This window comes from Tripterygium wilfordii, chromosome 3, assembly GCF_013401445.1.
Source record: "Tripterygium wilfordii isolate XIE 37 chromosome 3, ASM1340144v1, whole genome shotgun sequence".
Classification (NCBI taxonomy): domain Eukaryota; kingdom Viridiplantae; phylum Streptophyta; class Magnoliopsida; order Celastrales; family Celastraceae; genus Tripterygium; species Tripterygium wilfordii.
In genome coordinates, this window is record NC_052234.1 from 12,662,224 (window position 1) to 12,674,356 (window position 12,133).

A 12,133-nucleotide genomic window follows, 5' to 3' on the forward strand; every position below is an offset into this window, starting at 1 on the left:
AGCCTGTTAAAAAGGGGGCCGGGCCTAGCAGACAGACATTAAAGCTCATGACCACCTCTATTCCCTCCCCATCATTCTCATCCCTGATCCCTTCATTACGGTTTCCATTCACTTCAATTTACAAGTTACAACGCGAAGCATGCCTTTTTCTTTCCTTTTTTGTCGAATTATTTTTTTGATTTGAGGAAGTTATAGTGTATTTTATTGTTAATTCTGTAGAGCAGCTGAAAAGAAGACACGGTCAAGAGAGAATAAAAGTTCATAATTTGCAGGTGCAGAGGTGCACTTCAATTTGATTCGCCAATCAGGACAAATCCATTTGGTAAATTCGATCCAGAAACCCAGTCTACTCCATGTGATGATGCATTGCCAATGTATTTTTTTATTACTGCTAAAAATTGAAGTCAAATGGGGAGGCGGGTGGGATCTGGACCACGTACAAACTCTGAACTGATAGATAATGATGGCTGCATCGCATGTCATCACCATTCATTCACCCATCTGTATTATATCATCAAATCATCATTTTCATCTTAATTAAGCATCATCAAATTTAATGAGCATTCAATGCTCTGGAACCAAACATAGAGGAGTAGGACATACAAGATGGTTAGAGAGGCAGCCCATGACCAAGAACAACCACTATTGCAACCACATCAGAGTCCTTCTTTGAATGACCTTCCTTTCCCTTCCTTTCTCATCGATTACTTGTATGCAGGACACTTCTTAGCCAGATGGGGTGCCAGGTTTTTGTCTCTTTTCTCTCTTTTTTCCTGCTTTCTCCACACACCAACATGGGTTTGATTTTGCAAGTTTGTGTACATATGTTAGGGGTTCGATAAGTTCTTAGAGTTTCTTGATGTTGATTTGACTTATTTCCCGTTTTGAGAGGATAAATTACCTCCAAAGAAAAATGCTGCAATAGTTGATTTAATTGGTCTGATACGCTGAGTGAACTCCATTAGTTTGACATTAAATTAATTGTGAAGTGAATATTTTAGATATTGGGTGCAACTCCCTTGCATCACATGATAATTTCTGATTTTATTTCCCCTTCTAAGTATGTCTGTGATATGCAGAACTTGGGAATTCTCTGTTGGTTTATACATGATAAGTGTTTGGCCAGATTCTTTACTCCTTGCTGCAATTTATGGCGTCATCGAATCTGCCTCTACTGCTTTGTTTGGTTCTATCATCGGAGAATTGTTGGATAGGTTATCATATGTAAAGGTTTGCTCAACTTCTGTTAACATTTGCACTCTAGATATGCATTAAGATTTCAAATTTCATACCCTCTATGAATTGTTAGATTTCGGTTTTGAACTTTACAATCAACTGATTTCTGAAGACCTCAAAGAAATGAGTGCTAGCTAATAATTTAAGTTGCCAACTCTTATCGATTTGTGCGGTCATACATATTGGCTTTTGATGATAATTTAAGCCACGGCTTGATTCGCATACAGTTTCATGTTGAACTACTTTTTGGCAGGTTCTCAGACTTTGGTTGGTGACCCAGAATCTCTCCTTTATAATTGCTGGAGTCGCAGTCACTGTGTTACTAATCTGCTCAACTCTGAGGTCGACAAATTTTGGAGCATTCATCCTACTTATCATAGTAACCAACATTTCAGGAGCGGTTGGTGTGCTTTCTACTCTAGCTGGAACCATCTTAGTAGAAAGAGAATGGTACTATGCAACCTATTTTAGTAGAGAATAGTCATGTGGGTTAATCTTACTTAAACAAAGAATTGTATTTGTCATTTCGAATTGCAGGGTGGTAGTGATATCAGAAGGCCATTCTCCTGAATTACTGACAAAGATGAATTATATTATCAGACGAATTGATTTAACTTGCAAGCTCCTCGCTCCAATCGTTACTAGCTTCATTATCAGCTTTGTATCACTTAAAGCCTCTGCCATAGCTCTGGCACTATGGAATATAATATCAGTGTGGGTGGAGTATTGGCTCTTCCTATCTGTACTTGGCGGGATTCCAGCTTTAGGAGAAAGCAGCCAGAAGAGGCTCTTGAGACTCTCTCCAACCAATGTAGAAGACAGTTCATCCACGTCTGACATGAGGAAGAGCTTACTTCCTCATGATGAAGGAAGTTTGGCAGTGGTAGAAAAAAGAGGGGGATGGAAAATCATAGAAAGGTTTTCGAAAGTCCCCTTTGTGGGTGCGTGGATTGTGTATCTACAACAAGATGTTGTGCTTCCTGGTGTTTCTCTGGCTTTATTATATTTCACAGTCCTCAGGTGAGAACCTACCTCATTACTTCAACCAGAATTGAAAATTTTCCAGTAGTTCCTAGTTGGCTTATTCTGTGTTGGTTTCAGCTTTAGTCCCTACTGTTTCTACTGATTTTCTTTCTGTTTCTTTTCCCTAAAGATTTCTTGTTCTTGTTCTGTTCCAGCTTTGGAATTTTGATGATAGCTGCCTTAGAGTGGAATGGAATACCTGCATATGTCATTGGAATAGCACGCGGCATAAGTGCTACAATTGGAATAGGAGCAACAGTTGCTTACCCAGTGTTACATTCTCATATTTCAACTCTCCGAACAGGACTCTGGTCTATATGGTCTCAGGTATAATTTAGGAGACCATCTGAAATAGAATGATTCCTTGTGCACACATTGGACGAAGATGCATAAAACCAATAGCTTACAGCGTCCAACACAATTTTTTTCTCCTCAAAATATTCATCAGTACTAAAGGCAACTGAAAAGCCTTGTAGTGCAATTAAGTTTGTTCTTCATTGAGGTCACTTCCCTATTTAATCTTCTAGTTGTCTTGATTTTGCACAGTGGGCCTGCCTCTTAGTATGCGTTGCTTCAATATTGGTCAAAAATAACATTCTATCCGCATACATGCTGATGGGTGGAGTGGCAGCATCTCGGCTTGGATTATGGATGTTTGATTTATCTGTCATCCAGCAAATGCAGGATGATGTTCCTGAATCTGATCGCTGCATTGTCGGTGGTGTCCAGAACTCACTGCAGTCTTATTTGGATTTATTGGGTTATGTGATGGGAATAATCATCTCAAATCCACAGGTAATCATCCTTGTTAACTCATTCACCGGGTCGGTTTCTGTTAAATATTCCACTGTAGACTAGCAGGTGACATGCTACCAACATCCTAATTCATGCTTAGACAAGATACTCATTATTAACGTCTATATTAATTCATCTCTTGCTGCTGCATTGTTGCTCAGGATTTCTGGAAATTGATTTTGATATCCTTTCTGGCATCGACATTAGCGGCATTACTCTACACTTTGCATATGTATCGTGTTCGTAAGCACCTCATTCACTTTGAGAAGTTGGTAATGGTGTTTAAATGGTCTCTAAGATCATCTGAAATTGCAACTGCGAATTGAAGGTTTACGCCTCTGCTACATTTGCTGAATTTTAATCTTCATCCAGAGATAAAAAAAACATGAAAGATGCTGTTGATGCATGAGTTCAATGCAGTGATACTGGTAGTATTAGGTTTGATAGGCTTCTAAAACTTATGCTCTTGCGGAGAGTGTAATAGAAATCATTGAAAGATGCTTGAGATGGATTGCTGCACTTTGTAGTTTGTTTTCCTTCTTGAGTAAATCTGTGTGATTTTCAAGGCATTTCCCACAGCTATTACTATATAAGCCAGCAATTCTCCACTTTGGGTTGCCAACTGCGAAAGGATTAAATCGAAGCCCACTACGATTGGGCCAAGATATTGTTTCCTTTTTTAATAGTGAGATACAGGCCTTGAGGCCCAGAACTTCCTAAGTTGGATCATGGCCCGTGGGTTGTAAGACAGACAGCGACGGAGGGGACTGACTTGGCCAACGTTGGCTCTTCCGCTACGTGTCAAAAGGAACTTTGAAAGAGTCAAAATGTTTTAAAAAAAATTCCTCCGTGGACTTGTCAAACAAAATAGTAGGAAAAATTAATTATCCTTCTAATCCCACAAAAATTACCTAACCCTATATTGCTTGTGATTGTGATTATGGGGGTAAGGTCAAATTTTTAGCACAAGATTAATCATGGCCTTAATCGAGATCGGCTCGGCTTTGCTGACCATGAGTTCTAAACATCTTTGCTAACGAAACTCGTAAGCATATTTTGTCAGCAATAATCACAATTTCATGCATATTCTAACCATATGAAATTATGAATGAACCCATTTTAATCCTGTTTAGCAGAGCTAATATGGGCATAATAGCAAGAACAGGTGGCTAACAAAAGCTCTTCCGGGGCATCAATGTACATAATTAAGCCGCCGATGGAGAGGGAAAGTCAAGTCAAACCCACAAGCTTTGACCCAGATTATTTTCCACGGTCAAACCTCCTTTTTGCGTCTCAGAAGAAGCTGCACGGAGGGAGACCTTGATGTAAAATAACTCCACCAATACCTCCATCCATGTCATCTATGATAATCACCACTTCTCTATTTAAAAATCATCTCTTTCTCTGATCCTTCTCTCTCTCTCTTCCTCTCTTATGGCTTCCTCTTCAGGCAACTTAAGTAGTTCTATAAATTCTCAAACAAACTTCTCTTTCTCAACCCAGTTTGTTACTTCTAACTCTTCCACTGGTACAACAACTCATCTTCTGGCCAATAACAACTGTAGAGACATGAACAGTATAAATGAAGAGAGGGCAACAACTAGCTGGGGACCTTATGCCCACGTATCTAATAATAGCATAGGTGGTGAAATTCCAAAATTCAAATCAACTCCACCTCCTTCACTACCATCTCCTACACCAGTTTCTCCATCTTCTTTTTTAGCAATTCCACCTGGTTTAAGCCCTGCTGAGCTCCTGGACTCCCCCATGCTTTTCTCTGACTCTAGTGTAGGTTACACCCACATATACATATATATACATATACATATACATATTATTTTTGTATGAACACATTTGAGCATGTAATGGTTAGTACTAATGGGTTTCTCTTATTATGTTTGTTTGTTCAGTTTCTGTCATCTCCAACTACGGGTGCATTTGCTGGTCAAACTTTCAACTGGAGGACTAATTCTGGTGACATGGCCCAAGAGAAAAGCTACAATGATTTCTCATTTCAACCCACCCAGGCAAGACCTCTTACTACAGTATCCTCGTCAAACTTCCAGTCGTCTTCAAATGTTGTTTCTGTGGTAAGTTATAGTTCATATCATGTTATATATTGTTTTTTAATAAGTTTTTGTGGCACAGGGTTTGCAATTTATGGAGATAAGTTAGCTGGAGACTTTAGATTTTGATTTTTGTGTTGATGTAACCTTATTTTGTTCTATACCTGAACAGGAATCCGTGAAAAGACAAGAAGAATTCAGCAAACCCACAACCCAGACAGGCTTCTCCTCGGACAAGACAGGTGTGAAAACAGAGTTTGCACCAGTTCAAAGTACCCCATTCCAGACAAATATGCAGGGCACCTCTGCTCCTCAGTCTGGTTATGGACATTCCACTATCCGAGAACAAAGAAGAGCAGATGATGGATATAGTTGGAGGAAATATGGACAAAAGCAAGTGAAAGGAAGTGAGAATCCGCGTAGCTATTACAAGTGCACACACCCAAATTGTCCAACAAAGAAAAAAGTGGAGAGTTCTTTAGATGGGCAGATCACTGAAATAGTCTATAAAGGAAATCACAACCATCCTAAGCCTCAGTCTACCAGAAGATCAAACTCTAACTTGGTTCAACCATCTGTGAGTACCAATTCAGGATTCTCTGATCAATCAGGGAAAACACTAGGCAATACACAAGTGGAGACTATCAGGATGCAGGATGATTCTTCGATATCTATCGGAGAGGATAACTTCGACCATGATTCACCAATTAGCAACTCAGTAGGAAATGAAGATGAAAGTGAACCCAATGGCAAAAGATGGTAAGTTATTTCTAAATGAACAACTATGTTCTGGATGCAGTGATGAAATAGTGCACAAGTTTAATAAGATGATGTATTTTTTGCAGGAAGGGAGAGAATGAAAATGATGTCATCTTAGCTTGTGGGAGCAGAACTGTTAGAGAGCCTAGAATTGTAGTTCAAACGACGAGTGATATTGACATACTCGATGATGGGTATAGATGGAGAAAATATGGACAAAAGGTTGTAAAAGGAAACCCAAATCCAAGGTGATTACCACAGATGAACTCTGTAACTTCGTCTACTTAATCAATATATCTTATTTGTTCTGAACTATTATGTGATTTGTAGGAGCTACTACAAATGCACATCGAGTGGTTGTCCGGTGAGGAAGCATGTAGAGCGCGCCTCACATGACATGAGGGCTGTGATCACCACATATGAAGGCAAGCACAACCATGATGTTCCCGCAGCGCGTGGCAGTGGATACACCATGAATAAGCCACCAATAAATACCAACAGCAGCAGTGCCCCCATGCCTATAAGACCCTCTGCCATCGCCAATCATTCTAACCACACAAGTTTTCCCAATTCTCTCAACACCACAAAGGCAATACCAACTTCATCAAGTCAGTCACCATTTACACTAGAAATGCTGCAAAGTCCAGGAAGTTTTGGATTCTCAGGATTTGGAGAGCTTACTGGAAATTATATGAGTCAAGAGCAACAACCGGAGGGTATGTTTTTTGGAGCCAAAGAAGAACCGAAGGATGACAATTTTTTTGAGTCTTTCCTAAGATTAAACAACTAACTTATGGAACACCTAGGATCAAGGATTGATGTCAAACAGATTCGTTCTTCTAGTTTATATCTCCGTAGTTATTGGTAGAAGGGATCTTAAAGTAGAATAGTCACAATTTTTTGATTTTTTTCAAGCTCCCTGTAAGTCTTGATAATCCAGGCCTCTTTCATCTCCACGCTGTTATAGAAGTAGAATAAAGTGGAATGAGTTCAATGATTTCAGAACAAATGTTCATTTGCTTTGTTGACACTCCTGTTTAATTGTCTATTATTCATTTATTTTAGTTATCCCAAGCCATTTTTGAGATTACAATGGCTCTTAAATTTTGTGGAGCATGCGCAAATTTGATGCGAATTTGCATGGAGGACTTCAAATAACAAAAAAAATTCATTTTGTTTCAAACGTAAACACATTTTCTACAGAGGAAACACAAGGATCAAGTCATAATTCGTCATCTAAGAGCAAGATGGAGAAAATTTTGAATAGGTCAATGTGACTTTACACACAAAAAAAAAACATATGATTTTACTTAAAGTGTGTCAACTATATTACAAATATGTAAAAGAATCATAAGAGTTAGAAAGAGAGAGAAAAAAAATATGTAAAGTTGTATATAGACAACATGTTCACTTTTTATAACTTATTAGAGATAGGGTTGTGTAGATAACTTATGTCCAGAAATGAGAGCCGCCAAAGCCAACGAGAAGAACCCAAGAAAAGCCATACCTATGGCCGCTGACGAGGAATCTGTGAATATGTTGTCTGCTCCTCTTCTCATGCGATTTGTCAAGGGAATTGCAGTCGACGATGCAGATATCAACAAGTATGCTATGATCTGATTTTACCAAAAAAAAAAAAAAAACAGAGAGAGAAGGTCAACAATGTAAAGACTGGTTGGGATAAAAGCTTAACCACCAAGCAAATAATACATTGTTTTGATTGGTAGTAGAATGAGGAATTGAAAATTTCAAATCAAAAGGGCTGGTTTCCAACTGGTGACTGAACTATGCATTTGCTATTACTGGTACCCAGTTGAGGAATGAGACCCCACCATGTGCTATAAACACTGAGCTGTTTCCTCCCCACTGATGAGAGACTAAAGTCCTAGGCTAAAAGTTGGAGTTGGACACATCTATAGCAAAGTCGACATTGAATATGCTGAACATAGACAAGCCCAAAGCTAGGGCATGTAAACTAAACTCATTTGTCAGAGCCTTGACCAAATCCTCAATTGAATCTCATAAGGATCATCATCAATGTTTGATCACAACAACAAAGACATCAATTAGAGACGGATATTTATTTAATCATGAGGATAGCAACAACTGCCAGTCTTCCATTAGAAATGTTCCCTTTACCTATTCAATGATTCTAAAGTAAAAAATAAAAAACCAGAGTGGGTTCTGGAATGAATCATGAATGCTAAACAATGAAATTTTAGAGTGATCCACAGTTGAATTTGAGTTCTCAATTGATCTGGAAATCCCAAAGTCTTTAAACAACACACCAAAACAAAAAAAAAAGAAGCTTTCTGGCATTGTTAGTTTATTGTCTTCGAGAATTTTATTGGATGTCCACGAAGGAACTTACTTTCTTTTCAAATTGAAATTTCTATTGCAGAAATCTCATTAATCTTAATCTCACTGACGTGAATGCATTCAATTCCTGGAGCTCAAATCAACAGAACAAAGAAAAGAGAATGAAAGTTGAAAATTTTGGTTTTCCTTTCTTATCCTACTATTTTCTGAGGAACCAAACAAGTCGAGAGATAACAAAGTGAAATGAAAAAAACTAACCTGATCTCCAACAAAATCAACCAACGCAGACGTCCGCTGCTGGAGCATACTTTTACCGGTGGAAAGCTCGTGCACATGCCGCAGCGTTTGTACTCCCGTGTACAGAGTAGACAAAATCGCAATCGCTAACAAGTACCTGTTAAAATCCCAAAATTGATCAGAATCATAATAAAACACGATTAATCAATTTCCAGATCCACTAATGCCAAACAGATAATTCGAGTTACCGGTACTCTTCGTATTTGTCAAAATCCATCCAATCTCCATGCTTGTTACTTGCCATAATAATGAAGGCCAGCAAAGAGAACAACAAAGCAATTGCTCTCAGACCCAAACCTCCTCTCTTCAGCAAGTCTTCTCTCCTCCACCGCCTCGTGATTGCAGATGCTCCGAACCCCGTCCCCGGGGTCTGGCCCTCCATGTCAGACGCCCCCGCCTCCGGCGTTGCCATAGGTGGCGGAGTTACGTGGTTGCCATCATGTTCGGACATAATAATTTCCGTAGGATTCGAGACGCCAACACAACAATGCCAAGAAATGACGCTTTCCTCTAATTTTGTTTTCTTTTATTTGGGATTGACAACTCAGCCATGTTTTTAGACAAAAACTTGGTTGGGAATGGTACTGCTGGCACGCTCATTTAATCCAATTAAAGTTTGACACGTATTACAAGCGCAAAATAAATCGTTATTCGCCGAGTGATCGCGCGAAACAAGTCGAGTATTTAGTTATGACGTGGCATGAATCCATTGGCTTTTGTTGCATGGGTAAGGGCAAATGCAATGGTGAATTGGTATTGGGCCAACAAAGATGTTGTGTTTTACTGATGTGGCAGTATTGTAAAATGTGTTTTGCTTATGTGGCTGTATTGGGATAAGTGTTTTGCTGATGTGGATGTATTGATATTTGATGTTTTGGTGTAGTTTTGTTGTGAATAATATGGAGGAATGGAATGTTGTTGGGTTGGGTGGAAAGAGAAAGTGTGTGGGAAGAAAAAGTGTATAGAAATTTGTGTTTTGCTGATGTGGCTGTATTAGAATAAGTGTTTGACTTGACTTTTTGTGTAATAGAGGTGGGACCGGGGCAACAAAAATGTTGGCCCAGTAAGTTGTTTCTCATTGCATTTGCCCTAACTAACTTCCGTTGGTAGTCTTAGGGCCTAGGCCTTTCCTTAGAAAAATTCTGTATGGGCTGGATTTGTTGCCCACGTTTTAAGTGGAATCCACGAAAGCTCTCATATTTCGTGGGCTTAAGGTCGGCCCTGTAGGTCCAACAATCATGACCAACTTGACCATTCACTACCCAATAGGCCAATTAACATGCATACTGCATAGACAGTTCCTTTGTGCTGTCCCCCATTCACTGCCCAATAATAACATGGATGGGCCCTCGATTGATCGCGAAATATAGTTGAACATATCATGTTATGCTGTCAAGAGCTGGCCATTAAATAATTCTGGGCCACTACGAGGCCCACGTTAGTAGGTCCTCCATCCAACCGTTTATCGTGTCTTGAATCGTTGGTATAGGAATGTTTGATGTGGATAAGTAGAAAACCAATCGCGTCGTCAATCATTTGTATTTGATGGTTTACTGAATACTGACCGTCGGCTGTACTTGTAGCCTTGATTCATCACTCTTGACAAATGCAGATAATTAGGAGGTCGTGGAAAAGAAATAAAAGGCATGAGCGGCCCACTTGGCCTGATGGCTTGGTGTATGATCGAGAAAACTTTGGAAGCTTTGCCACCCATTTCTTTCGCATCTACTCATATATAGATATTATTTATTACTTAATCAATCCATATCAATAAGCTTTAAAGAATGAATATGAGTTTTTTTTAAAAGGCGGGTCCCCCTGCATATGTGCCTTGAGAAGATTTAGATGATGCTATTAAATTTATAACCCACATTGATTAGGTGTAAGTAATCAATGATTTATAATTTAAAAATGTTGATATGGTTTATAATTAAAAAATTCAATCACTCTCAACCAAAATAAATTCTTTTAAGAAGAGAAATATATGCGGACTTTTTAAGGCATGAAACGGACAATACCTCTATAATTTGATTAGGTCAAATATCTCTCTCATTTTTCCTACTTTATAACATGACATAAGAGTGTAAACTCAAACCTAAAGGACTTTCTACCCTATCCATTTGTTAGACCTCTCGCATAATAGACCACACAAGTACGGGAGAGCGTTAAGATTTGTATTCCACATAGGTTACATGAAATCACCGATGTGGTTTATAATTAAAAATTCAATCCCTCTAAGTCAAGAAAACTCTTTTAAGGACAAAAATTCAATCTGTCTTAACCAAGAAGATATCCTTTTAAGGACAAAATCGTAGAGTCTTAAAGCCTAAAATGGACAATACATCTACAAGTTGATTAGGTCAAACCTCTTTCTCATCTCACTACTTGCTTCTTCTTATACATCTATTTTTTAAAAACTATATCATTTTCAGAGCACAAACTCGATTCTAATGAACCTACACTCCATGTCCATTTGTTTGGTCTCGCATAACCGGCCCCACAAGTTGAGGAGAGTGTTAAAGACTTTATATCTCATATAGGTTAGGTGTAAGTCACCAATATTGTTTATAATTAAAGATTTAGTCTCTCTCAATCAAGAATACCATTTTAAGGATAAAATCGTGCGGATCTTAAGATCATACAGTACCTCCACAAATAGATTGAGTCAAACATCTCTCTCATCTCCCTACTTGTTTATTCAAATCCATTTCAATTTCTTAAAGCTATAACTTGATATCCTTAATCACTAGAAATTCTCCTATGTGAACATACTTTTCAACCATAGATGTGACATGTCCCACATAAAATTTATGGTTCCCATATTTTGGTTCACATAGAATAATTTATGTCTAAAGCACCTCTCTACTTGTGTCCACTTATTTATTGGATGTCGTATGACCGCGCCGATTGCGCAGCAGTGTTGTTGAATTGTGTGCTAGAATGCGACGATTCACGGAGAGCGCCGAATGCGGCTTCATTTGGCGCCGTTTTGGGCCCATTCCCTTGGTCCACCTCTCACTTTTCCTTTTCTATACAGTATTACAGTTTGTCCCTTCCGTTGCCACCATCATTTCCCCTCTCAATGGATTCGATGAAGTCATTATTCAAGCGGGACACCTTCCACATGTCACATGTAACACCTAACTAGTCGAATTATGGATGGTTTCATTAGTTTTCTTCTTCTTTTTCCACAGAGGCCTTATATCAAACTATCGCAATTACTAGTAATGAAAACAAGTTGGTGGCTCATTGTTTCAGAACCAGCTGTGTCGTCAACCACTAACAAAACAGCCACGTCGGCCCTTCAATTTACTCATTTTGTACAAGGAAGCACAAAGTCACAAACTAATAATCTCTGTCTCACAATCACAAGATGCAAAACTAAAAAGCACACTGGAATGGGGGCCATGGGGCCCAGCCCAGAATGGTAAAGATAAACGGCTACTTTGCCTGTGGGGTTGTCATCGTCCATCGGTACTGGCAATGGCAATATTGTGAATAATAAGGGAAGCCAAGGCTAATGTCTAATTAGGCCGCCTCGCTTTCAACGGAAAGAGCTCATTTTTCTTTCCTTCCGCGTTGATTTAACCGGTAACTGGCAATCCCGGTTACCACGCCACCTTCTCTTTTATCTGGAA

General features: G+C 39.0%; 3 protein-coding genes across 6 annotated transcripts; 2 read left to right on the top strand and 1 right to left on the bottom strand.

Moving 5' to 3' along the window:
• Positions 1-73: 73 nt before the first annotated feature.
• LOC119992217 (solute carrier family 40 member 2-like) lies at positions 74-3,623 on the top strand. 4 transcript variants are annotated; one of them, XM_038838912.1, is made up of 8 exons: positions 107-124; positions 220-322; positions 1,080-1,230; positions 1,490-1,686; positions 1,774-2,256; positions 2,415-2,586; positions 2,806-3,054; positions 3,216-3,623. In XM_038838912.1, the coding sequence occupies exons 3-8, from the start codon at positions 1,108-1,110 to the stop codon at positions 3,378-3,380; spliced, it is 1,389 nt and encodes a 462-aa protein (XP_038694840.1). In that variant the 5' UTR covers positions 107-124; positions 220-322; positions 1,080-1,107; the 3' UTR covers positions 3,381-3,623. The 4 variants fall into 4 exon arrangements, with proteins under 4 accessions (XP_038694832.1, XP_038694840.1, XP_038694824.1 ...); XM_038838904.1 differs by having other exon boundaries at positions 74-322; XM_038838896.1 differs by lacking the exons at positions 107-124; positions 220-322 and adding an exon at positions 339-746.
• Positions 3,624-4,427: 804 nt separating this feature from the next.
• LOC119992211 (probable WRKY transcription factor 33) lies at positions 4,428-6,969 on the top strand. Its single transcript, XM_038838885.1, has 5 exons — positions 4,428-4,842; positions 4,965-5,144; positions 5,293-5,879; positions 5,966-6,127; positions 6,210-6,969. Exons 1-5 carry the CDS (start codon positions 4,489-4,491, stop codon positions 6,667-6,669), a joined length of 1,743 nt encoding a protein of 580 aa, XP_038694813.1. The 5' UTR covers positions 4,428-4,488; the 3' UTR covers positions 6,670-6,969.
• A 130-nt stretch (positions 6,970-7,099) lies between these two features.
• LOC119992241 (CASP-like protein 4B1) lies at positions 7,100-9,049 on the bottom strand. Its single transcript, XM_038838933.1, has 3 exons — positions 8,684-9,049; positions 8,457-8,592; positions 7,100-7,495 (listed from the first exon to the last, which is right to left on the bottom strand). Exons 1-3 carry the CDS (start codon positions 8,944-8,946, stop codon positions 7,304-7,306), a joined length of 591 nt encoding a protein of 196 aa, XP_038694861.1. The 5' UTR covers positions 8,947-9,049; the 3' UTR covers positions 7,100-7,303.
• Between the last annotated feature and the right edge of the window lie 3,084 nt (positions 9,050-12,133).